The sequence below is a fragment of the Vipera berus genome, assembly GCF_964194415.1.
Source record: "Vipera berus genome assembly, chromosome: 10".
In the NCBI taxonomy this organism is placed as follows: domain Eukaryota; kingdom Metazoa; phylum Chordata; class Lepidosauria; order Squamata; family Viperidae; genus Vipera; species Vipera berus.
The window spans coordinates 5,651,839-5,679,499 of NC_138213.1; the positions used below are offsets into that span (position 1 = coordinate 5,651,839).

A 27,661-nucleotide genomic window follows, 5' to 3' on the forward strand; every position below is an offset into this window, starting at 1 on the left:
GCAGGGAAAGACTCAGAGTGAAATAATTTATTCTGCAATTAAAGTCCTGAAACCAAAGTGTATTTCCTTCTGAAAAGCCACACACTGAGCTATGGCAACTATAAAGCAGGTGTCCGGGTACACAAAGAGGATGATGTTGCAGTTCCAGGAATATCCAGCAAACAGGTAAGCTCATGTGCCAAAAAGAATCAATAATCAATCCATCTGGTGCCATAAAAGTGACTAAAAATAAACTCCCTTGTTGCCTGTTAACAAGGATGGAAACGATTCTGCAGACCCAGGAAAATATTTACAAAGCAGTTGCATCAGTTACAAGATATCCTGAGGTCTCTTTTTCAGCCTTCCATGGCCTCCATAGTAAAGACACAAATCTTACTATCCAGAATCCAGGTTAGCAACTCTGAGTACATTTTGGAGACAACTGTGATTTTTATCAGGGGGTGAATGGCAACTGAAGCTGAGGATTCACTGAACAGAAAAGGGAGGGAGGGAGGGAGGGAGGGAGGGAGGGAGGGAGGAAGGAAGGAAGGAAGGAAGGAAGGAAGGAAGGAAGGAAGGAAGGAAGGAAGGAAGGAAGGAAGGAAGGAAGGAAGGAAGAATTCATATCTCTATAAATTGCTTACCAAATTGTTCATCCTCCAACATACACTCATATATTAAAACCTGGTTTAGAAATCACATCAAACAATTGGGGTTCACCCAACAGACTCAGCAGGAGAAGAGTCTACAGCTTGCCAGGGGCCCCCAACATGTCAAGATGGCACTGCTCAAAATTGAGGGTATCTCTCTGCATAGTTTTCATACAAAAGTAAGAATTGGAATAAAAGCAGCTTACTTCCTAAAAGCCTCCTGGCTCTATTCTCACACCCAGAAACCAGACATCCCATTCTGAAAATTGGCAATGAAGAGTGAAGGCAAATTTTGGGCTATGTTTGCACTAGAGGAAAGAGTTAAGGGCGCTTTGCTTCCCAATCATGACAAAGAACCCAAATCCTCCTGATTCTTGCTCTAATGCCATTGCAGAATCTTGCAGCCAATGGAAAAATTAGATTGTCCCCCCAAACTTTCTGCATCCTTGGACTAAACCCAACTAAATAAACCTCAGCTAGGAAACTACTCAACATTTCAATTATCTGCCATCACGAGGACACTCACTGGAGGACACTCTAGTTTAATGAAAAGAAGGACGAGGAGGGACATGATAGCAGCCTTCCAGTATCTCAGGGGCTGCCCCAAAGAAGAGGGAGTCAAGCTATTCTCCAAAGCACCTGAAGGCAGGACAAGAAGCAATAAATGGAAACTAACCAAGGAGAGAAGCAACCAAGAACTAAGGAGAAACTTCCTGACAGTTAGAACAATTAAATCAGTGGAACAACTTGCCTCTAAAAACTGTGAATGCTCCAACACTGAAGAGACTGGACAGCCATTCGTCTAAAATGGTATAGGGTTTCCTGCCCGAGCAGGGGGTTGGACTAGATGACCTCCAAGGTCCCTTCCAAGTTTATTATGATGATGATTTCACCTCCTTACCCAGGGATGCCTGCCGATTCCATGCGGTTGGCCAAGGAGACATCGTGGGACCAAACATCGTACTGCCATTTCCGAAGTCCAATCACCCCACAAAGAACATTTCCGGAATGGATGCCGACTCTCATGTTGATGTCCACCCCTGTGGCTTCCCTAACTTGCCTGCAAAAATAAAAATGATAAGGACTCCAGGGTGGAAGACAAGATGGAAAGCCATTTGATTTCCCCATCTCTAGTCTTAAGAGTCACGCTGATTTTGGAATATGTTCTCATCGCTCAAGTCTTCAAGTTGCCAAGGTTGAACAGCCCTGCTCTAATCCATGAACGTTTAAATCAGTGTAAACTAACTGCACGACACCTTGTTTTTCTACGTGAATATTTAACAGAGCGATAAGTATATATATATAAAAAAACCTACGCTGGTACAATCAGAGGAGGAAGAAATCTTTCTGCTTTCAGAAGATTAGGAGAGCCTATTATTATCCATCGTAATGCTACCTTATCTATTCCTGCATCACCACTCCTAACTTTTTAACTAGCTTTTAAAAAGTACCTACTTTATTGCTTCGCACATGTCAAGGCCCATTTTCACACAATTTTTGGCATGTACCGGCAAGGACACAGGTAAGCCCGAGACACAGTAATAACAATCTCCCAAAATTTTTATCCTCATACATTCATTTTCCTGCAAAACAAAACAAAAAAACAGCCCATGAATCATCAAGCATTGCAAATATGAATTAACCGGCGTTTGTCTTGAGCAGTGCAATTATAGGCTTTTCTGCAGGGAGAAAACGGATCAGCTGTTATCTCTTCATCCGAAACTGCACTTTTCTCTATTCCAAAAAAGAAAAGAAAAGAAAGGAAAATGGGGGATGGGGGAAGGACAGTTCATTTGCAATTTATCAGGGGTTCAAGCACGGAGAATACAAGACAGTCCTCAGTTTAAACCCATTGGTTTAGAAGTTACAGCAGCAGTGAAAAATCTTGCTTCGTGCAAATTTCAAATTATCCATGTACAGCCAATGACTGTTATATAGGTAGTCCTCAACTTACAACAGTTTGTTTAGTGACTGTTCAAAGTTACCATGGCACTGGAAAAAAGTCACCTATGACCATTTTTCACATTTACGACCATCGCAGCATCCCCGTGGTCAAAATTTGGACACTTTGGCAACTGGTTCATATTTACGACGGTCACCATGTCCCGGGGTCACACGATCCCCTTTTGCAACCTTCTGATGAGCAAAGTCAACAAGGAAGCCAGATTCACTTAACAACCGTGTTGCTAATTTAACAACTGCAGCGATTTACTTAACAAATGGGGCAAGAAAGGCTGTAAAATAGAGCAAAACTCACTTAACAAACAGCCCTTAGATTTATATACCGCTTTGTATAGTGCTTTACAACCCCTCTCTAAGCAGTTTACAGAGTCAGCATATTGAGGACCCCAACCACTTGGGTCCTCATTTTACCGACCTCGGAAGGGCAGAAGGCTGAGTCAACCTTGAGTCAGTCAGGATTGAACTCCTGGCAGTGATCAGAGTTAGCCTGCAATACTGCATTCTAAGCACTGGGAAGGAAGGAAGGAAGGAAGGAAGGAAGGAAGGAAGGAAGGAAGGAAGGAAGGAAGGAAGGAAGGAAGGAAGGGCAATAGCACTCTTATATATCGCTTTATAGTGCTTTACAGCTCTCTCTACACAGTTTACAGAGTCAGCCTATTGCCTCAACCATCTGGGTCCTCGTTTTACCAATCTTAGAAGAATGGAAGGCTGAGTCAACCTTGAGCCGGTCAGGATCGAGCCGTTGGCAGCAGGCAGTCAGCAGACGTAGCCTGCATTACTGCATTCTAAGCATTGTGCCACCATGTCTCGCTTAGCATGTCTCACTTAGCAATATAAATATTGAGCTCCATTCTGGTCGTGAGGACTGACTGTTTGGCCAAACTATGTGACACCATGATTTTTAAAAGGCTAGTGTATTCTACCCAATACACAATCTTGTTGTGAAACTGCCCAATTAAAAATAATACTGGTGGTTCCTAGTTGAACAACCAGAATGGCTACATTTGCGCAACAGGCCAGTTGTTTTCTCGACCCCGACAACTTGAAAATGTGGGGATTTCAGTTCCCAGAATTTACTGACCTTTGCAATTTGGTCAAATTTTCCAAACAATTCATTCAGCATCACCACCAGCTCCTTCGGAGAACAATCACTTGCCAGGCGAGTGAATCCTACGATGTCTGCATACAGGATGCTATAGAAAGGACAAATATATATATATATTTATATTTTGGTCTGTGATTGTTCTAGCCTGAGTCCAGCTTGAAGAAGCTGTGATTCCCTCAAGAGAAGTCTCAAGAACCTGACGGCCTCTTTAAGATCCTGACCCCATAGAGAAAGTGGGTCTCAGAAGCTCAAAGATTTACCTGACATTCTGGTGCCGTTTCACATAAAGGCTGTGGAAATTATTGTCATGCTTTTTCATATCGTTCGTTTCTTTCAGGCGCTCGATGATGGCTAGTTTCATTCCCATGGATATATGAGCTGGCAGGATAGACAGGAGCAAGCTTTCCTGGGGGAAAAAGAAGAAGATTTGAATTGCTCAAAGCAAGAGTAAGATTCCAAAGGAGGGGGAAGGAGCAACCTAATAAGACCAATAACCTAACCCATCTAATAAGAGCAAAGCCCACTCCCTCGTTAAGCTCATTAGGCCGTTCAATGTTCATTCATTCCTTTAGTGCTTCCATCCCAACTCGAACGCTTGTACAGCTGCGCAAAAATGCTCTGCTTATGTTCATGTTGTCCAGAGGGGTTCCTGGACTATTCAGGAATTATTCTAGAACAACATTCACGAATATTTCTGAGTTTTCACTTTAATGGCTACCAAGCAGGCAGCAATATGGCTTACCCAACCTGGAACGAAGGAGAATATTTATACCTTAGGGTTGAACTGTGGGGTCCTTGGTGCTCTCTGAGCTTGTTTATTTTCTGGTGGAAGTTTCCTTACCCAACTAGGTAGCATAATCAGTGCTAGAAGGGAATTGGGGTTTGTGGAGAGGAGGAGGAGGAGGAGGAGGAGGAGGTGGTGTGGTGGTGGAGGAGGACAATGACCTTGGGGCTCTCTGAGCTTTGTTGTTTTCTTGCAGACATTTTATTACCCAACTAGCTAACATCATCAGTGCTAGAGGAGAGTGGGATTGGCTACTGATGATGTTACCAAGTTTGGGCAATGAAATACCTGCAAGAAAACAACCAAACTCAGAGGGCACCAAGAGAAACTGGAATGAGTCATGTACTGCACTCAATAATTATCTGCAGGTTAATAATTGCATTCTTAATCATTATTTATTTATTTATTTTTATTTTTATTCCATTTATATCCCGTCCTTCTCCGAAGACTCAGGGCGGCTCACAAGCTTAGCAGTAGCCTTCATTCTATGTATATGCCTGCTTGTTAGGGCTTTCTCACACACCCCCAAGCGGCATTATTACAAAGTCAGCTTAATTGCCCCCAACAATCTGGGTCCTCATTTTACCTACCTCGGAAGGATGGAAGGCTGAGTCAACCTTGAGCCTGGTGGGACTCGAACCTGCACTAATTGCAGGCAGCTGGTGTTACTTAAGGAGGCATCGGCCCACTGCTCCACCAAGGCTCTTATAGACATGTAGGAAAGCATGTTTCATTTTACAGTTTGATATTCCCCTTACCTGTTGCCTTTTTTCGATTTTTAATTTCATTTGGACTTGGATGCATTTTAAGGTATAGCGATACAGATCCAACGAGGCATCTTGCATCTGATGCTTGTGATAGGCCCCCAGCAAATTGCCACAAAGGAAAATGAAAGCATTTGCAACAAGCTGAAGAAATGAAAGAAAACCATGCAGTTACGACCTTCTATTTTTTTTTTCAGCCAGTGACGTTCACAAGATTCTTCCTAACCACATCCGACTGAACAAGCCGTAATAGCCCAATCTGCATCGAAGGCTAGGCTAAAACCAAACTTCACCGTAAATAACAATTGAGCGCAGCAAAACAAAGAATCCTGTCTTGTTCCAATTTTGCAACAGGAAAGCTTTGTCTTATCTGTCCTTCCCCATCAATTCCCTAAGGCTTTTTTCCAGAGAAAGCCTCCTACCACCTCTTGTTCAATGGCTTTTTAAAACCAACTTTCCAGAAATGCTTCATTCATTTATTCAACTCATTCCACCCAACTGTCAGTACTCTACAGTATTAAAAAAAGTAATCAAATGAAAGTGATGCCTTGAAATACTATAGAATCTAGATAATTAAGACCAATAAATAAAAGCTCATTTTAAAAAGAGGGTGGTCAAATCCTTGAAAAAGCCAAAAGAATGTGTGTGTGTGTGCGTGTGTGTGTGTAGACCCTTCAACACAACCATGTGAAGACTTGGGTTGTTTCACTATCATTGATGAAATAAAATAAATACAGCCAACATCCAGAGGAAAGCAACTACGCAGAGGAATAATAGTTACACAAGGATTAGCAGCTAGCTCACGTTAAGAAGGACACTCCTTGTTTAGAATGAAATGACCTCCAAATAATCTTAGGATAGCGTGGGAAAGGACCACAGCTCAGTTGCAGAGGATCTACTTTGCACACAAATGGTCCAAATTGCAATAGCAATAGCACTAAGGCTTATATACCACTTCATACTACTTTTACCGCCCTCTCTAAATGGTTTACAGAGTCAGCCTGTTGCCCCCAACAATCTGGGTCCTCATTTTACTGACCTCGGAAGGATGGAAGGCTGAGTCAACCTTGAGTCGGTTAGGATCAAACTCCTGGCAGTGGGCAGAGTCAGCCTGCAAAACTGCATTCTAACCAGGGCGCAGTTCAGGCTGTTTCAGTGCCTGTCAGAGTTGGCCATACTTGAGTAGACTGACCATGTTCAGATTTGGGAGACCCTACCAGCCAATGGATTTGAGAAAACCCTTCTAACTTAATTTTGCCAGCACTTAAGTAACCTATTATAAGCCTGGGAATTCATTTTTTCCCCAGATTATCTTGCAATTCCAGGAATGATGGATTTTAGAATTGTCACTATTAGGTTTCGTGCCCTTTCTCTTTGACCTGTGGGTTGATTCATCTTGAAATCACCTTCAAAAATTGGAAGCTCTCTACTTTGGACCTGCCCTGACAGATGATCTAGATTTTGTAGGAAAATTGGAAGAAGCACTAAATTAAATCCCCTGCTTTCAATTACAATTTTTTTACAAATACTTGCATGAAACTGTATTTTGTTTTAGGAGAAAAAAGAAGCACATTCTCCAAACTCTGAAACCTATCCAAAACTAGAAGATTAACTTCAAGAGGGTGTTTATTGCCAAAGCCATGACTGATACATTGGCTCATGTTTGTTAATCCAGGTGATTTCACACAGTGATTAAGTTCACACATTGTGCTACACCACTGTGATTTTAGTAAGTCAGAAATTGTTGGTTTCCAACAACAGGGTACATCATAAATCATAGTCAACAAACTTCTCTGTCTAAGGCAATTAAATTTGGGGTTGGTTTCCTACACATAATTTCCCATGCAATGGAGTAGATATGGTACATATCCTTCCTGCCACTTCTAAAAAAGCCAGGCATTCATTAGAGGTGAAAAAATATAGCAGATTTCAAAGTCATACCTCAGCTTAACCCACTGATATAAGAATTATTATTATTTTTTAATTCCATTTATATCCCGCCCTTCTCCGAAGACTCAGGGCGGCTTACAAGCTTAGCAGTAGCCTTCATTCTATGTATATGCCTGCTTATTAGGGCTTTCACCCCTCCCCCCCCAAGCGGCATTATTACAAAGTCAGCTTAATTGCCCCCAACAATCTGGGTCCTCATTTTACCTACCTCGGAAGGATGGAAGGCTGAGTCAACCTTGAGCCTGGTGGGATGCGAACCTGCACTAATTGCAGGCAGCTGGTGTTACTTAAGGAGGCATTAGCCCACTGCTCCACCAAGGCCTTTTCACCCTTGCATACAAGCAAATAAGGCTAGTCTAAAGAAAAGACGGACCAGGGGTGACATGATAGCAGTGTTTCAATATTTGATGGGCTGCCACAAAGAAGATGGGGTCAAGCTATTCTCCAAAGCACCCGAAGGCAGGACAAGAAGCAACAGATGGAAACTAATCAAGGAGAGAAGCAACCTGGAACTAAGGAGAAACTTCCTGACAGTGAGAACAATTAACCAGTGGAACAACCTGCCTCCAGAATCGGTGAATGCTCCAACACTGGAAGTTTTTAAGAAGAGACTGGACAGCCATTTGTCTGAAATGGTCTGTAGACTCTAGGTTTCCTGCCTGAGCAGGGGGTTGGACTAGAAGATCTCCAAGGTCCCTTCCAACTCTGTTATTCTATTCTATTCTAGTCTAGACTAGTCTAATTTTTGTCACTTTTTTGCTTCTAGCATATGTATGTATGTATGTATGTATGTATGTATGTATGTATGTCATTAGGTCATTGTATCTCCTTCTTTTCCCAAACTAGGAAACCATAGTTATCACATTCAGAATAAGCCATGATCTTAAACTCTCATTTTTACATTCCTGCTCAGTTTGATTTAGGAACCATAGCAAACATACCTAGTTACCACATTTAATTTAAAAAAAGTTTCAGGAGAGACAATCCAACATCGCCTGTTAGATCTGCTTCTGGGAGGTCCAAATATTCTCTTCATTTCATTTGATGACTTTTACCATGTTGGAATTCCATACTGCCCACTCTCTAAATATCTTCATTCATACTGTCTGAAATTATTGTTTGATTGACACAGGAAAGGAAATTGGCCTGAGATTTTGTTTTGCTTTGCTTTCTGGCTAGGAATTAAACCAAGCCCATTTTTTTGACCAAAAGTAAGCAAGTCCTTCAGAAATGAGAAGATGGCATGAAAATTCATCCCACCTCAAAATTCAGCAGATTTGCCAAGAACGAAGCAACATATTAACAAAAGAGTTGCTTCAATTACGTCCAAAGCATTTATCTGGGGGTAGGAAGTGCATTACCTCACCTTCCAAAAGTGACACACACCTCAGTGGTGCGGATCTTAAATGGTTTTGCTGACTTGTTTTATCAGATTTTTAAAAAACGGATTGTCTAGACAAGCAGGGATTGCCAAACTACAGAATTACTTTGGTGGGTCATAGTTTCCACATTTACAGAACTAGAGTATTTCCCTTTATCCGTCTTCAAGTACTCACTCCTGGTGTAAAAAAAAATAAATATCAAAATATTCCTTCTGAAATTTAGCACTGCCTTGTGAAAAAGATTTGGGAAGAACTGTTTGGTTCTCTCAACAGCTGGTATACTGTTTTGATGTGAATCAAAGCTCCAGATGAATTTAAGATCCTTTATTTTTATTTTTTTTAATTCCATTTATATCCCGCCCTTCTCCGAAGACTCAGGGCGGCTTACAAGCTTAGCAGTAGCCTTCATTCTATGTATATGCCTGCTTATTAGGGCTTTCACACACACCCCAAGCGGCATTATTACAAAGTCAGCTTAATTGCCCCCTGTTAGGCATATGGTGTTAGCCTACAATGTTGGGTTGAAAATATATTAACCATAATGCTATGTCTTTAAGAAGTTAATTGGCCAATGGGTGTGTAAGTGTTCTCATGGCCATAAGAGGAAGCTAGGAACGTAGCTTCTTTCTCTCTCTGAATTCACTGATCTCTACTATTACTGTTTTTGCTCTGCTGTTGGTTTACTACTGTTGTAAACCTGAACTGTGTATTGACCTCTGGACCGGTAAGAAGACTTTGTAGTTTGGATTACTCCTTGGACTGTTGCTATTGTGTATGACTTGGACTGTTTATTTTTGACTGTGCATTTTTGTTTTTACACCACCTCAAAGTAAAATACTTTTTGCTTTTAGAACTCAGTGTATTTCTGTGTGTGATTTTTACTGCTCTCAGTGCCCTTCCTTGTCTGTGCAACTCTTTGGTAGCACAAGGAGACCTCTGCACAATAAATTCCATAACACTGGTTATGGGCCCAGGCCTGTACTGAGAGTAAGTACACACAGTATTCCTAGCTGAGTTTGTATTTGGTGTAAAATGGCACAGGAACTGTTGTCAGGCATCTCCTGGATAACCCGGTTGGATGGGACAAACTATGTTTCCTGGTCCACAAAATGCTGCTTGCTTTTGCGCAAGGAAGGACTATGGGCTGTTGTAAATAACCCACCAGATACTACTGCTTGGGATCCAGATGACGAAGAGGATGCAAAAAAGTTAGACGACTTTAAACGAAGCAATGAGAAAGCTCTTTGCATTATTGGACTAACACTGAATGACCAGCAGCTTGTCCATATTCGTGGTGAGGAGTCTGCTGCTAGGTGTTGGGGCGTTTTGCGAAGGCTTTATGTTCGTGACAGTGTGGGTGCACATATACACCTTACACGTAAGCTGTTTAGGGCTCGTCTGCAGAAGAATGGAGATATGCTGACCCATTTAGATTATATGAAGGCAACTTTTCAAGAGCTTCATGAAAAGGAGCTGATTTTTTCAGAGTTGCATCAGGTCTACATTATTCTGTCATCTTTGGATGAGAGTTATGATGGATATGTTTCTTCTTTGGAAGTCCTGACCAGAGAGGAACTGACATTGACTAACATTACTGGGAGACTGCTGGAAGAGTCCAGAAGAAGGCGTGACAGAGACCAGCTGAGAGAAACACAGCCACGAGAGAAGCAGCAATTCACCACTGCTTACAACGTCAAGAAATGTTATTCTTGTGGGGCTAGAGGGCATATAGCCAAATTCTGTAGAAAGGGTAAAAAACAGAATGTGAATAGCAGTGGGAAGGCTAAGAAGGGCATTGGTTTGGCTATTTCTGGTGAATCAACATCCAGAAATAATGAATTGTGGGTTGTTGATAGTGGGGCTTCACAATGCATTACTAAAGTGAAAAAGAGGTTTGTTAATATGAAAAACAGCAACCAATATGTTTCACTGGCCAATGGTTGGAGGATGAAGGCCTCTGGTGAAGGTAATTCCTATTGTCCATGCATTGATGAACAGTTACCTATGTTATATATACCTAAACTAAGATTCAACTTGTTATCTGTAAGGGAATTGGTTAAAGTTGGGTTTGTGGTAACATTCAGAGGGGAGCAATGCACTATTGAGAGGAATGGAACCTGTGTAACTGCTAATTTGAAAAATGGTTTATTTGTTCTCACAAGTAACCAAGTTAGTACAGTTAAAGCTAACTCAATATGTGAGAACAAGAAGCCACATGATGAATGTATACATTTATTGCATAGGCGGTTAGGGCATGTAAACTTTAACTCACTACGTAAAACAGTGGAATTAGTAGAGGGAGTTAAACTGAAGCCATGTAGTAAGTATTTGAATTGCAATGCCTGTAATCAGGAAAAGAGTAAGGCAACTCCTGCACACAGGATAAACAGCTTCAAAACAACTGTTCCTTTGGAAGTTGTGTTTGCTGAGTTAATTGGACCCATGAAACCAAGTTTAGGAGGGTCATGCTATATGTTAAGTATATTGGACCACTACTCTAGATATGGTTTTTGTTATCTGCTTAAGTCAAAGGCAGACACTTTCCAACAATTTGCAAACTGGCTGAAGTTCGTGGAGAGAAAAACAAAGAGAAAGGTTCAGTGCATAATTACTGATAATGGTACTGAATTTACAAATAAGCGTTTTGTTGATATGTTAGAATCAGCTGGCATTGAGCATAAACGTTCAGCCCCTTATAGGCCTCAACATAATGCATTTGTTGAGAGACGTGGGCAAACGTTACAAGCCATGATGAGAACCATGTTAAAAGATTCTGGCTTAACAGATAGACTGTGGGGGGAGGCAGCAAAATGTGCAAACCATGTTCTGAATATAGTTGTTAATACTTCTACTGGTAAAATACCATATACAATATGGCATGGTAAGAAACCAAACCTTGATTACCTGCACACATTTGGCACCCCAGCTTGGGTCCACATTCCTGCACAACTCAGGAGTAAAGGCCAACATAGGGCTAGGCAATTATACTTCGTAGGTTATGAAGCTAACCATAGATCCTATCGTTTCTGGGAACGAGGCACAACTAATGTATATAACAGTGCTAGTGCAAAATTCCTTGAGCACGTTGGTTGGGATAGGTTAGAGCAAGTAACTGTTAATACTGATCCTCTAGTGTTTGAGGACTCCTCTGATAACGTAACTAGTAATGATAATGCATCTCCTGTAAATATAAAAGATGAAGAGGAGATAGGGGAGATAAAAGAGGAATCAGAGGAAGGAAAGGAGACAGAAATTCAAAGCCCTGTAATTCCTTGGCGTTCAACGCGCATCAGACATCCACCTGATCGCTATGAAGCAAGTATAGTATGTCAAGTTAGTGTAGTACCTTCTAACTATGATGAGATCAGGATGTATCCTGAAAAGGAACAGGCATCATGGAAAGCTGCAATGAACAGGGAGTTGAAGTCTTAGACAGAAACACATAAGCTTGTCTACAATGGAGGCTGAATTTTCATGTCTATCAGTGTTATGTACAGAACTGCTAGTGTACAAACAATTATTGTTAGATATGGGTTTAAATGTAAATGATCCATTTATTGTGTATGAGGACAATCAAGCTGCGATAAAGATGGCTAATAATGCTGCAGTAAGAACAAGATCTAAACATACTGATCTTCGTTATTTGAATGTCAGACAATGTATCAAAGATAAATTAATACAGCTAGAGTACAGTATTGTTCATCTGATGTAAATATTGCAAACCATTTTACGAAGGTACAAAGTGCTGTGAAACACAATGCTAATTGTGAAAGAATGTGCATAAGATTGTAAGAGTTATATATTATTCTACCCAAAGGGGAGAATGTTAGGCATATGGTGTTAGCCTACAATGTTGGGTTGAAAATATATTAACCATAATGCTATGTCTTTAAGAAGTTAATTGGCCAATGGGTGTGTAAGTGTTCTCATGGCCATAAGAGGAAGCTAGGAACGTAGCTTCTTTCTCTCTCTGAATTCACTGATCTCTACTATTACTGTTTTTGCTCTGCTGTTGGTTTACTACTGTTGTAAACCTGAACTGTGTATTGACCTCTGGACCGGTAAGAAGACTTTGTAGTTTGGATTACTCCTTGGACTGTTGCTATTGTGTATGACTTGGACTGTTTATTTTTGACTGTGCATTTTTGTTTTTACACCACCTCAAAGTAAAATACTTTTTGCTTTTAGAACTCAGTGTATTTCTGTGTGTGATTTTTACTGCTCTCAGTGCCCTTCCTTGTCTGTGCAACTCTTTGGTAGCACAAGGAGACCTCTGCACAATAAATTCCATAACACCCCCAACAATCTGGGTCCTCATTTTACCTACCTCGGAAGGATGGAAGGCTGAGTCAACCTTGAGCCTGGTGGGACTCGAACCTGCACTAATTGCAGGCAGCTGGTGTTACTTAAGGAGGCATTAGCCCACTGCTCCACCAAGGCTCTAAAAATTTTTTAAGATGAGGGCTATCATAGAGAAGAAGGGGTCAGCCTATTCTTCAAAGCATTTGACAGCAGGACAAGAAGTGACATGTGGAAGATAATTAAAGAGAAATCTAACCTAAAACTAAGGAGAAATTTCCTGATAGGGAGAACAATTCACCAGTGGATTGGCTTGCCTCCAGAAGTTGTGGGTGCTTCATCACTGGAGGTTTTTAAGAAGAGACTAGACAGTCACTTGTCTGAAATGGCATAGTGTCTCCCGCTTGAGCAGAGGGTTGGACTAGAAGATCTCTAAGGTCCCTTCCAACCTTGTTCTAAATTAAATGGTCATTCCAGCTCAACAAACAAATGCTCAAGCTTTCTACAGGCTGTGCTGAAATGCTAAAACTATGCCTCCAATCCAATGGGAACTAACTTTTTGTGGCCTAACTTGGGCCAGTGGTGATTTTGTTACTTCAGAACCTCTTCTAAGATGCTTGTGGGGAAAAAAAAGGAAGAAAGAAACACTAGCAGATTTGCCAGAGAAAGAGAGAACATCCAATGCCCAATTTGGAATACAACGAAGAACATAAAATGTATACTGTATTTACATGCATATATAGATTGAAATTATGCATGCCCACATATATTAAAACTTTATGTAAAGGATTGTCTGAAATTTGAACGAGCAGTCATTAGAATGCATGTCGGACCAACAAGCTAGCTAATTTTAAAGAGGAAAGCATTTCTAATATCCAGTGCTTATATACAATTTATAATACCTTTTTAATAGAAGAATTGTTCCATTTTCTTTCCCTCCCCCCCCCTTCAAGAAAGGAACATTGCTTGAAAAAATGATGCTTATCAGGAGTGGGGGGCACCAACCATAACACACGTTGAGGAGACCAATTCTTTCAAAATTGGCTTTTTAAATCTTTCTGAAACCTCTTGAAGATTTACATTTTTGCTTTCTTTGTGGCCTCCAACAGGCAGGAAGTCATGCCTGGCTTTTGGTGACTGTGATCAGAGGATCCTCCCACCAATGTTCCAGGAGACACTAGTGATGCTGAGCCTCAGTTTCCCCAAGGTACCTTACCTGAAGGAGCAAGATGTGTTGATTCTGTGGGTGTTTGGCTGCTGCAACGCTGAGGACGATAATATGAGAGAGGGCAGAAAGGGAGCTGAGTATGACAGCATCTCTCATAGCCAAGGGCAACATGGTGTATGTTGTAAAGATGATGAACAGAAAAAATGGTACCTGGAAGAAAAACAAGGAGACGATTAATAAAGAAGAGTCTTCATCAGCAGGAATTAGGAGAAATTGATCAGTGTATTGCCCACAACAATTTATTCCCCCCCCATACACACACACTTGAGTAATGTAATCTTTTTCACGAATGAAGAAAAGATTGCTTGGAGGGGGGAGATATTTCTAATGTAATCTTTTGGATGCCCTGTAAGGGGTGCCCTTGTGTAGGACAGATGGGGAGGAAGCTAACCACCAGACTGCAAGAATACAGGCAAGCGGTCAGACAGGGAGACCTGAATTCATTGGTAGCCTCACATTGCAATGAACAAGGATGTAAATTCAATTTCTCAGCTACTAAAATTGTTGGCCAAGCAGGTACAAAAATAGCCAGGGAAATGATTGAAATCTGGGAAATGGCCCCCTTGTCAATCAACAGGAGTGCTGATTTATCACCAGCTTATCAGGTACTTAGGAGCTGAAGACTTGGACGCACAAGGAAACAACATCCAACAACTTTATAACTGGCCATCAACACCGCAATTGACAACTAAAAAGCCACACACAATCAGGCACTACATAAGTACTATACATAGAACAGCCCAAAGCACACATTCTGGTGAGAGAGAAGTTCCCTGAGGATGGGGTCCAGCACAAGTCCAAAAGCTCGGAAGAGTAAACTTCTGGTCCTGGTGACTGATCCAGTTTGGATCCTGTAATCTCTTTCTTTTCTTTCAAGAAATAATATTTGAGGACATTCAGAGATGACAACAGCTAGGTTAAGTCATTGCAACTAGGATCAGCAGAGCAAAAGGTTTTGGGCAAGGGAGTTAAGAGGCACAATGCCTCACTCCCCTCCAATTTTAAAATTCTACCATTTTACATGCTAAAAGAGGAGGAGGAAAAATGTCATCATCAAAAATGGGCATTTTTTTAAGAAGCCATGGTAAATTTTCTGAGTTCATTACAATAACAGTTTGTTAATAGAGGGTTTTGGAATTTAAATCTGGTGGTCTTCTTCTTCTTCTTCTTCTTCTTCTTCTTCTTCTTCTTCTTCTTCTTCTTCTTCTTCTTCTTCTTCTTCTTCTTCTTCTCTTCCTCCTCCTCCTCCTCCTCCTCCTCCTCCTCCTCCTCTTCTTCTTCTTCTTCTTCTTCTTCTTCTTCTTCTTCTTCTTCTTCTTCTTCTTCTTCTTCTTCTTCTTCTTCTCTTCCTCCTCCTCCTCCTCCTCCTCCTCCTCCTCCTCCTCCTCCTCCTCCTCCTCTTCTTCTTCTTCTTCTTCTTCTTCTTCTTCTTCTTCTTCTTCTTCTTCTTCTTCTTCTTCTTCTTCTTCTTCTTCTTCTTCTTCTTCTCAATTTGCAAATAGGTTTAGTGGTTTAGTAATTTAAAATTCTTTGGACCTGTTTTGCAGGGGGTGGGACTCTAATATTATTGTAATATATTAATCAGCATTCAGCTAAGGAGGGTAACATGTGTATATATATGTGTGTGTTAGTCCTTTTTTTAATGCACCTTTTTAATGTCTTGTTTGTTCTTTTTTTGTTTTTTTAAATATTTGGGTGTTTTGTCTTTAAACTTTTTTTCTGAATAAAATAAAAAGTGGTTTTCAAAAAAAAATGGGGTCTTTTTCCTGCCCTATTTTGGCAATGCTTATCTGGATGGACTGAATGAGGGTTAGGAAAGGGGTGTTTGGGGAGCATGTGTGTGTGCAAGTAGTCTCTTTCTGGCGCAAGGATGATGTCATAATTAGGTGACAGAAATACCTGTTCCCATGCAGCTGGCTTAGGGTTTTCCTTGTCGAAAATGGACACGTATCCGATGGCCAGCAAGCTGATCCAGATCACGACCGCAAAGAGCTTCAGCTGGCACCAAAAGTAATACTCGATGTAAACTAAAACATACATGATGATGAAGATAATGAGAGCAATGCTCACTGTGATAAGAAAGGCCAGGTGTTGACCGGCATGTTCCTGAAAGTAAAAAAAAAAGTTAATTTTGATTTAAGTTAGGTTTTGTATTAAGTTGGCGTCTATTCCTCACGTTATGATTTTAGTTTCACGATATGATTTTGCTGCGGTCTGTACGTTTCAATAATTTCAATAATCGCCAATTCAGAAGCTAGTTACTAATGGCAGATAAGAAACTTAGCTTAGTCCAATCAGATCTATAGGACTATTCAGACAATCAACTGCCTTCTAAATCTCTTAGGAAGGTCTTTCCCATCACCTGCTCTTAGATCTTTTAATTGGAGATATAGAAAAGATTTTAAAAAATTGTTTTTCTTCTGGGAATAGCAATGCTTAGGGGGAATCTGGTGAATGTCTAGGAAAAATATTCTGGAAAAGGAAATGGTTTGTGGTCTCTCATCTCCAGAATTAAAAATCTGGCACATTCCTTATCTATGATCCCCGGAATTTAGAAATTCTTATAAATCTAGATCTTTGTGCATTAAACAAAAACTGCATTCAACCTCAATAACAATGTCAACGTAACAGTAGAATTTCAGAAATGATCACGTTAGATCTACAGTCTTGCTGCAAGCAATCATAATCTGAGATTCCTATTACATTTACAATTTAAGGTCTAGGATTCCTCTAAATTACAGAGCACCAGGAGAAGCATTTAACAGATTCTAGTTTAATTTCTCAAGAAATGTAAGCTGCTGAGAATATGCACAAATAGGAATTGCAGGAGAAAGCTTCCAAAAACTTTCTTTGAGCTTAAGAGGGGTTCCTTGAACTTTATGCTAAAACATGCTTACATTTCTCTAAACCTAAGATTCTTATTTGCAGTTTTGCCTAAAGTCCCCCATAATATTATGCATTTCTTCAAACTAGCTGCATCCGCTTTGGTATCTTTTTTAAATCAACTTTTCCATAACTTGCTGGTGATGACCTGTTTGGAAAACTGCAAAGCACTATGCATTTAAAAATGATGGCCACGTTTGCATTAATATACGCAGCTTCATCCATCTAAAATTGGAGCGTCCGATCTTATTCAGAATCGAAAAACTAAGAAGAGCAGCACATACTTACATCGTAAGAGACGAGCACTACGATAAGTGTCGAGCAATAGGCAACCACAATGAAGAGCAGGAAGAAGAGCAGTGGGTGTTGTTGACTCGCATAGAGATACTTCTCATACAAGGGATCTGTCAGCTTGCAACCTTCGCTTTCGTTAAAAAAGTATTTGCCTTTCGCTGGCATTTTAATTCCAGTCAGTCTGTACGTCTCTCCCTTCACACGAAAAGCCAAAGACTTGAACCGTGTTTTCCCAAGGAGCAAAGGCTGGGGCTTCTCACCTTCAAGCCCTTGTCAGATCACCCTGAATTCGCCACATCGGGGGAGAATCGAGTTCTGAATTAGCAACCCTTCTTATAAGGAGGAAGCCCTTTCAAAGCGCAGCATCAGTCGGAAAAGAGGGTCCCTCCTCCGCCTTCGCCGCTCGCTCCAGAGCCATGTGCTACCCACCGAGAAGTCTCTGCATCGCTTTTTTTTAGACACGGCTCTCATTTGTGCCAGTGAAAAGCAGGCTCTTGCGATGCTGCCATGTTCATTTAAGCCTCTATTCACAAGCTGTCGGCAGTTTGAGTCTGGGATAAGTCTGGGATGCGAGCTGCAAGGAAAAAAAAGAGAGAGCGCTTTATACACACACACACACATATGTATGTATGTATATATATATATATATATATATATATATATATATATATATATATATATATATATATATATATATATATATATATATGTATATATATATGTATATATATATATATATATATATATATATGTGTGTGTGTGTGTGTGTGTGTGTGTGTGTGTGTGTGTGTGTGTATAGGGACAGAACTCAATCAAATAAATAAAATTTTAGGTGGGGAAAAGGTGTGTTGTTGAAATCTACAAGTCTTTAAGTTGCCAAATTTGGAACTCCCTGGTTTAGCACAAGGTGCAAACTCCTCACAAGTCATTTTGCTGATCTTATTGTTTGATTAAAGACTCCAGATCTTCTCCCATATAGATAAATGTGAATGAATATTCAAAATACCCTGATTTTAGGGTATTTTAAAGAAGAGTGCCATTCTATGTATGTATATATGTATAAGGTAAAGGTAAAGGTTCCCCCGCACATGCGTGCTAGTCATTTCTGACTCTAGGGGCCAGTGCTCATCTCCGTTTCAAAGCCGAAGAGCCAGTGCTTGTCCGAGGACGTCTCCGTGGTCATGTGGCCGGCATGACTAGATGCCAAAGGCACACGGAACGCTGTTACCTTCCCACTGTAGTGGTCACTATTTTTCTACTTGCATTTTTACATACTTTCGAACTGCTAGGTTGGCAGAAGCTGGGACGAGTAACAGGCGCTCACTCTGTTACGTGGCACTCGGGATTTGACCCGCCAAACTGCCAACCTTCTGATCGACAAGCTCAGCGTCCTAACCCACTGAGCCACCACGTCCCTCATATATATATGTGTGTGTGTGTGTGTGTGTGTGTAATTTTGTTGGATTGTTAACAAAGAATTAAAGGGAGACTAATAATAATTAGTCTAACTAATAATTCTTTGTTAGCAATCCAAAAAATTTACACAAATATGAGCTGTCACTGTTGTGACTACAGCCTGTGGATGGCCTTGGGTTAGGCTGAAACAGGCAATACGATTTGTCCCATGTTTGGGGCCTAGCAAGGTATTCTAAAATACTTAACAAACACTTAACATACACACACACACACACACACACACACACACACGAGGAACCAGGATAGATCAAGGCTTCCTCCATTGAAACAAATGAGGAAGTTCTTTGGCACAGAAATGTTCTAGCTAGAAATAGCTTTTTGACCTCCCTGTCTAACTACAGAAGCCCACACAGCTATTTATAGCTAAATAAAACTACAGCACCCAGTACAGGGAGTAACCTAAGTTAGTGAAACTTCTGACATTTGATTAAAAGCAAAACCTTTCCAACCTTCAGCATTAAAAGCCTTGATCATCATACAATATCTCATTGTAGTTATGAACAGCTCAGTGTCAGCAACAAATTGAGGAGATGAAAGACAAAAGATTTCTTGAATTTCTCCCTGGGGGCTCCAGCATATTAACATAGGCATAAAGAATCCACAGATGGGTCTTAGGCATCATATAAATTGTATTAAATTATAGGGTTGGATGGGCTCTGGAGATTTTCTAGTCCAATCCCCTGCCCAAGGCAGGAGACCTTATACCATCCCAGAGAAATGGTTGTCCAATCGTTTCTTGAAAACCTCTAATGATGGAGTACCCACAACTCTGGAACCTAAGCTGCTTCATTGATTAATCACTGTCACTATCAGGAAATTTCTCCTTTGCTCCAGGTTGAATGACTCCTTAATGAGCTTCCACCCAATGCTTCTTGTCCTGTCCTTGGAGATAACTTTCTCTTCTCTGTGAGAGCCCTCAAATACTGGAGATGTAGGAGATAACCAGGCTGAGCCTGAGGGAGGGGTCAAATGTGTCATCAGTCACGAGTCCCTGTGTGCCCACAAGAAATCTAAGTCCAACCCACCTTGAATTACTTCCTATCCTTAACTCCCTCAAATTTTCCTTGACTGTTAGTAATTCAGATTCTTGTAGAGAGCTTAAGCTTACAATAAATCTTTATACCCATTTGAAGCATGTCTGGATCTCCTGATTTTCCTGGCACTTGACAGGAAGACTATCACATCACCCCTAATCCTTCTCTTTGTTAGGCTAGACATATCTAGTTCCCTTAACCATTCATGATTCATTGCACTGTCTGGAAGGGAGCTGAAGGTCACATATGGCTTTTAAAAGAGGCACAGGACAATCAAGGGAAAAAAAAGTAAATTTTGAGTTATCTTAACTATAGTTAGATTAAGGTGGCAATATCTACCTCCTTTTGGTTGATCTTCAAAAGTTAAGCAGAGTCAGTTAGTGCTTGGATAGGAGGCTATTTTTTAAAAAAAATCCCATGCTGTAAACAAACTGGGAAGTCAAAATAAGAAGATAAATGCAAATTATTTCTGTACTGTTGCCAAAAGAACATTTCAATATATCAATCCAGTCATCAGAAGTTGAGTTTAGTTGAAAGGAAATTCTACCTTATCTTCAAAATAGTTTCTCCCTATATTTTCATTATTTGGTGTTGGAGCCTCTGGTTAACATCTCTGCACTGGTCCATGGTTTTAAGCACTATATGTGGAACAATCCATAAGACATGGGTTCACATGTTGCACTAAACCAACTATAGCTTCCCAACCAACCTGGCTAGTTACACATACTAAGCCAAAATCAAACAAACCACAGTGCACAAATTCCGCCTTGCTACCCAATCCAATATTTATGCAGACAGATTTTTCAGCCCTCTTTTATAAATGTACTTCTCACTTTCATAATTTACATGGAAGTGTTTTCAAAAGTATTTTTAACCAAGGCAAGCTCAGTTGTATTTTAAATGCAAAAAAAAAACCTGCCTGTTTTTCACCCCCAAACAGTGAAGAAATATGTGGAAAGTTTATTTGCGAATATTTTTAACTTTTCTCAAACAGAAAGCAATTACAGCTCTTTATACTGACTGTACTAACCTCCACAACTGAGTTACACCTGCATGAGGCCTTAACACAAAAATAATATACTTTTCTTTCCTTGTAATAACTCAATACTAGTTCACACAATGTAGTAGCCTCAATCTTGGTTTAACAGGACGTGATTATAATGTTCACATAACACGGTATGTTATAACAAGTACATAATAGGGAGGCTTCAAACTGTGTCTTAGCATATTTGGGCAATGACTGAAACACATTGAATCACCAACTACCTAACTCCAATTTCTCAGATGGTGTGGACCAGCCAATAAATGTATAATTTTCTTGGAATTAATTGTTCAAAAATCATGAAGTCAGAGGAAATAAACACCTTTCTCTCCCCTTCTGTTGAGACTGGGGATATAAACACAGAGTTCTCTTGCCTCGCAACACATATCCAGCTTTGCAGGTATCAAATTTCTTGACAAGCGTTGAGTGTCATCTCCACATCTCACTCTATTTTTCACACCAAATATTTCCTTTCTCCCAGCAGAGGTGGGCAGTTTTGCCATGATTAATCCTGACTTTGACCCACCGTGATCTCTTTACATAAGTTTCCCAATCTGGTCTCTTCATTGATTCCCTAACATTAATCAATTCAGATAGGGTTGAAGCTAAAATGTGTGAAGAATGGTTGCAGGAATTGGGTATGTCTAGTTTAATGAAAAGAAGGACTAAGGGAGACAGGATAGCAGTCTTCCAATATTTGAGGGGCTGCCACCAAGAAGAGGGGGGGTCAACCTATTCTCCAAAGCATCTGAGTGCAGGACAATGGATGGAAACGAATCAAGGACAGAAGCAACCTGGAACTAAGGAGAAATTTCCTGACAGTGAGAACAATCAACCAGTAGAACAACTTGCCTTCAGAAGCTGTGGGTGCTCCATCACTGGAGGCTTTTAAGAATGGTTAGACAGCCATTTGTCTAACATAATATAGAGTCTCCACCTTGAGCATGAGCTTGGACTAGAAGATCTCCAAGGTCCCTTCAAACTCTGCTATTTTGTTATTTATCACTCAAAGAACCAACATCTTGAAGATCAGGAATGAATTTGACAAGGGATCAAATGCAGAAACATCTGCCAGAAGTTTGGACAGATGTATTAGGTCCCTGGAAATGCCAAATATTTGCTTTAACACCTCTTTACAATCAACTTATAGAGTTTGATTGAGCCTTAAGATTGTCCAAGGGACACTCCCTGCAAATTATATAATGTATGCCACTTCTTAAATCTAAATATTTTGGGACAGAGCCCCTTTCAAAGTTTTCCCTTCAGGAAATTTAGAAGGTAAATTAAATTTAAACCTGAGAGTGTTTAAAGCACACATTCCACCCGATCAGAGAAAAAATACTAGCAGTTACTGTCCTTAGTGAATTTTAGTATTGTGTTTTTTTTAATAACCTGGTAATGCTGTGCCAACCAAACCCGTTTGATTAGTGTATGATTTGTAGGTGTTGTGGATACACAAAAAATGGCTTCATTTAATAACCATTGTGTTATGTGAACACAATCAAGAGGTTTCATATTTTCCAGTCACCACTCAAGATGAGAGAGAAAGAGAGAGAGAGAGAGAGAGAGAGAGAGAGAGAGAGAGAGAGAGAGAGAGATGGACACCAAAGAATCTAATATTCCACGTAGGGATGTAAAAGGCAAAAGATGAGTAGGAGAAATCAAAGAGAATTAAGAAGCTCAACTAGAATGCTCAGGAACCATCTGGAATGATCTGGAAAGTTCTCCCTCAAAGCCCAGCCCTCAAGATGGCAACCTTCGCTGCGACATTTTCACACTTCAAAGGCCAAGGTGTTCAGCCTGTTAACTTCACAATTTGTTCCAGACAAGAACAAATTTCATAACACTGATTTTCATAAGAAGGTAGCTCCAGGGTGCAACGGTGACTCTCACCACCACTTAGGTGGTGGCTGGGATTGTGCTCAAACGACACGATTAGTTCATGATAACCAAGCTCCTCATTATGGCTCATGGACAGATTTTTTTTCCCCTTCCAAGCCACAGCTACCTTGCACTGTACAAATCAATATCCCAATTATTCTTTCTAAAGTTCCCAGTGACCTTTTTAAAACAGTCCCTCCTTCCAGTGTCCTTAATGCTAAGGTAGCTTTTCCTTGCAGCTATGATCTGCCGACCCTATTATGGTGCCCTGCAGAAGTATGGGACTACATTTCCCATCAGCGCCAGATAGATAGTCATGCTGGCTGGGGAATAACAGAGGCTAGAAGACTATAAATTAAGAAGAGTTTGTCCACGCTATCAGATCTTCCCAATCTGGGTCCTTCAGATGAGGAATGACCACGCTGGTCATCTTACTACATTTTGTAGCAATGAGATGAATCCAGTGCCCTTGATTTGTGCTGGCTGGGAGTTGTAGTCCATCTACCAAAGCTGGATAACTCAGGGCTAAGAAAACCAGAAATACAGTTCCCGATTCCCCCCTCTCCCCAGAGGCTTCCTGAAATAACAGGCTGCCTAAGATACTTCAGATGTTTCTCTATTGCTATTCTACATTCAAGCAACCCACAGCCTGCACACACACACACACACACACACACACACACACAGAGAGAGAGAGAGAGAGAAAGAGAGAGAGAACACCCCAAGATCAGCCTCAATTTTTCAGTAGCGCAATGTTTATAATTATTATTTTTGAGATAACCAAATTCACCCAGATTTGGCAGTCTGCTGAAGCTCGGAGATTTGGAAAAGCAATAGACTTGGGAAAAGACCTCCAGCTTGCAATTCTGTCCTCGCCCCATCACAAAACCCTAAAAAGCAGACCTAACAAGCAGCTCCATCCTTAATATGACATCAGTTACATCTTCCAGCAGGCCAGGTCCCTGAGGAAATGACCCTCCTTGTTCTGCATCAGTGTTTCTCAATATCAGCACGTGTGCACTTCAACTCCCAGAATCCCCCAGACACTGGTACAGGTAAGTCTTTGACTTGCAACCTTTTAGTTGCCGAAGCTCACATTCCCTAGGGACCCTGTCCACTTCCTCAAGAGCTACAGGGTCAAACCACGTGCGTTTCTAGCCATTGTTCGATTTCTTATACTGATCTAAGGGAGGCTTCCCAGTCATTCATCATTTTATTTCTCTGTTTTTAAAAGGAGCAAAACAATGATCTACTTTACCAAAATGTCCCACACGCTGCACACAGCAAAATGGAATTGGGCTATATAAAAATGGCCCAAACTTGTGTTTTTACTTGGAAACCACTGCTGGACTTTGTGCTCGAGGTGGGGGGAAAAAATGAAACTTTGAATTTGGGTTTTACTGATTAGATAGGTTTGTTTTTATAGAAATGGGTAGCTTATACTATTACATAAAAGTAAAAAGTTAAAGATTGATGCTGTTGTCTTAATTCTACTGCACCAAAGGGAATCAGAAATCAATGCCTTTTCTCCCCCCCCTCCCCTTTTTTTCCTATACTTTTCCCTTCCCCTTTCCCTCCCCTATCTTTCCTATTATTTTCTTTTGCATTTTTGCATCTTATATAATTTTAAAAAAAGAAAGAAAAATGGCCCAAAGTAGCTGCTACTAACAACTGCAGAACACTTATAAAAGTAGAAAGTTGCACACCAAGACCACCTTTTTTTTTTTTTTTGCAAATAACTAATTTGTCGCTGGTCTTGTGTGGAAGAGAGTCTGAGAGAGAGAAAAAATAACAATAAAGCCCGCAACAGCCCCAGTATTTAAGCAGCTTTCCAGCTTGCAAAGCACACAAACTCGTCCCTCGCACAGCGATAACCGCAGGCACCAGTTCCGTAGCAACAGTTTGTGGAACCAATTTCATTTTGCCTCAAGTACATTTAATGGTTACCTAACAAAGACTCAACTGTAACTAGAGAAGCTTTTCATGTGCACCACGGTCGTTTAGACAGAGCTGGCAAGAGAGGAGTGGGGGGGGGGGAAACATGCTTCTGAGCTGAATAATGGCAACAACAGGATGTATGTATATATTACCAGCTCCGGAGCACCGTGTACCTCCTTGGTCGTCAATGCAGAAATCTTGCATAGGTTTGCTGAAGAATAAATGCTGCTAATCCTAAAGGAGCTTACTTTGAGCCAAGCACACAAGACACAGATTTGCACCCTTATGTCTGTTCTTCTAAACGGGGTGGATGTATTCATGCAGCTGTCTTAAGGTGGGTTTGTTCTTAAGCTGATGGATGTAGTTGGTCTTCGCTCAAAACCTGCTCACTGAGTTAGAACGGACTTCCCCAGAACTACAGGCAGGCTTGCGGCCAGAACCAAGCTCAGAATTTTATGTCGCTAAGTGAGAAATTCAAGTGACTTTGGTCTCGTTTTGTGACTTTTTTGGCCGCGTTTTGCAAAGAGCGTCACAGTTGCAGTTGCTAAATTAGTAATCCGGTTGGTAAGTGAAGCTGGCTTCCCCATTGACTTTGCTCGTCAGAAGGTCGCAAAAGGGGGACTGCGACAGTCATAAGTATGAGCCAGTTGCCAAGCGTCTGAATTTTGATTCCCGCGACGGCGGGGATGTTGCCAACGGTCATAAGTGTGAAAAACGGGCGTAAGTCACTTTTTCCAGTGCCGTCGTAACTTTGAATGGTCACTAAATGAACGGTGGTAAATCAAGGACCACCTATACTTACAATCCATTTTTGAAGGATGAAGCCACACCCACCCGCCACAGGATCATGTGATTGTCTTTTGCGTGCTTGACAACCAGCCAACATTTGCGGTTGTTTGTAGTGTAATTTTCAAAGTTTGTTGGTTTTGGTGTCTCTGACTGATGCTCTGTACTCGGACTCAAGACCACCGCACCATCCCTGTGGTCACGTGACCACGGTCAGGGTGCTTGTCCACTGGCTCACATTTATGACCGGTTGCAACCTTCTGTGGTCGTGTGGTTGTAACCTGCAGCCTTTTCTTGATGACTGCTAGCAAAAATTGCCCGTCAGGAATCTGAACTCAGTCAAAAAACAGGTAATTCTTTTAACAATTGGCTGTAAATCAGATCCACCTGGACTTATAAATAACTTAATGACTTACAATGAAATTCCGGTCCTGATTGTGGTTGTTAAGTCAAGGATTACCTGTAGTGCAACAGAATGAATTGCAGAACAGCCTGAGGACAAGATTAAATAGCGCCTGTGTGGCCTTGAACAGATGCCAACAGCTCCTATGTTCAGTTTGCCCTTGAAAAGCAACATTTAACAATAATTTGAACACACAGAACTGTAGCTCGTGAGAAAGGTCAAACCTTGGCAGATGCAGCCCCATTATTTGAACGGCATCTCAACCTGCTTAGTAACTTATTTTCCTTGGATTGTCTTTGGCAGATTATGCCAATTAATCCACCACCAACAAAAATTATCCTAAAGAGGACTTAAGTGGGAGGAAAAGAAAAAGTTCTGAACGGAGATAACTTTAGAATAAAGATTGGCTGGAATGCTGCTTTAAATCATCTTTTTTTTTAAAAAAAGGCACAAAATTAAATCTATCCTATCCTATCCTTTCCTACTTCACTTTGTCTATTCTATTCTGTTCTGTTCTGTTCTGTTCTGTTCCGTTCCGTTCTGTTCCATTCTCTATTATTTTTCCTCTATACCTTCCCATCCTATCTATCCTCTATCCCAGGGGTGTCAAACTCAATTTCATTGAGGGCCGCATCAGCATTGCAGTTGCCCTCAGGGGGCCGGGTGGGTGTGGCCAGGGTGGGTGCGGCCTACTGGGTGGGCGTGGCTAGAGTGTGTATGGCCTACTGGGTGGGCGTGGCCAGCTCTACATCGTTCACATCAAGGGTGCCTATGGGGGCCAGGGCAGGAGTGGGACAGATCTGAGGGTCTCTGGCAGAAGGAGGGTCTCTGGGCCAGGGCCAAGGCAGTGGGGGCCGTTCCCTCACTGTTTCCAGGATGGCTTCGCGGGCCGCATGAAACCACTTCGCAGGCCAGATCCGGCCCCCGGGCCTGGTGTTTGACATGTCTGCTCTATCCTATCCTATCCTACTTCACTTTGCCTATTCTATTCTACTCTACTGTACTCTACTCCACTCCATTCCACTCCACTCTCATTTTTCATCTATTCCATGCCATCCTCTGTCTTTATCTATCTTCTATCCTCTATAGTCTTTCCTCTACTCCTATCCTATCCTATCCTATCCTATCCTATCCTATCCTATCCTATCCTATCCTATCCTATCCTATTTTATTCCTCAGAAAGTTCTTGTATTGTCACCTCTGTGATAACTCAGAAAAGTAGATTTAAATGAAGGAGATGTAAAGTCGCCCAGAAAACCTGCATGGTTGATGGTGGGCTTGAACTTGTCCAGCAACCTAACCATTATATTGCTCTGGCTCAGGATCCCAATTTACCTAAGCTGGTATTCTCCAGGTGCGCGGGACCTTTAAGTCCTGGAATACTTAACCAGCATACCTGTTGCCCGTCAACTAGGATTCTTGAAACAGTAGTCCAAATACATCAAGAGGGCATCAGACTACCATCTGACATGGCAACCTTACTGCTTCCTGGCTCCAAATCCTCCCAACCCTACTAATACATCAATAAATCAACAAGGTTAGCCAAAAAAGGGAAGCAAAGAAAGACCCTAAATAAAATAAATAAAAATTAGGGTTTTCATATAAATCCAGCTCATATCGCCATCTGCTCCCATCTCTTTGGAAGACAGCTCTTTTGAACCGAACTCTCTTCTTGGTGACTTGGGCCTAAAACTTTGTGGGGAACACTTAAGGCCTGCTTTCCCACTTCCTTCTTTGAGGCTCTCTTTGCAATTTCTAAGTCTAAACTAGTTTGGGGATTTTTTTCAGTCCTTCCTTCGCTTCCTAGATCGCTTAAGGTGA

At 41.1% G+C, this 27,661-nt stretch overlaps 1 protein-coding gene across 1 annotated transcript in view; it reads right to left on the reverse strand.

Moving 5' to 3' along the window:
* ADCY7 (adenylate cyclase 7) overlaps nt 1-27,661 on the reverse strand; it is a 70,902-nt gene that overhangs the window by 32,020 nt on the left and 11,221 nt on the right. The window contains exons 2-9 of the mRNA XM_081335757.1: nt 17,275-17,854; nt 16,003-16,209; nt 14,092-14,253; nt 5,239-5,388; nt 3,957-4,102; nt 3,673-3,784; nt 2,085-2,212; nt 1,531-1,689 (exon numbers count right to left, since the gene is read on the reverse strand). Coding sequence (XP_081191883.1) covers nt 1,531-1,689; nt 2,085-2,212; nt 3,673-3,784; nt 3,957-4,102; nt 5,239-5,388; nt 14,092-14,253; nt 16,003-16,209; nt 17,275-17,445 — 1,235 coding nt within the window. The 5' untranslated portion in view covers nt 17,446-17,854. The remainder of the gene's footprint in view (nt 1-1,530; nt 1,690-2,084; nt 2,213-3,672; nt 3,785-3,956; nt 4,103-5,238; nt 5,389-14,091; nt 14,254-16,002; nt 16,210-17,274; nt 17,855-27,661) is intronic.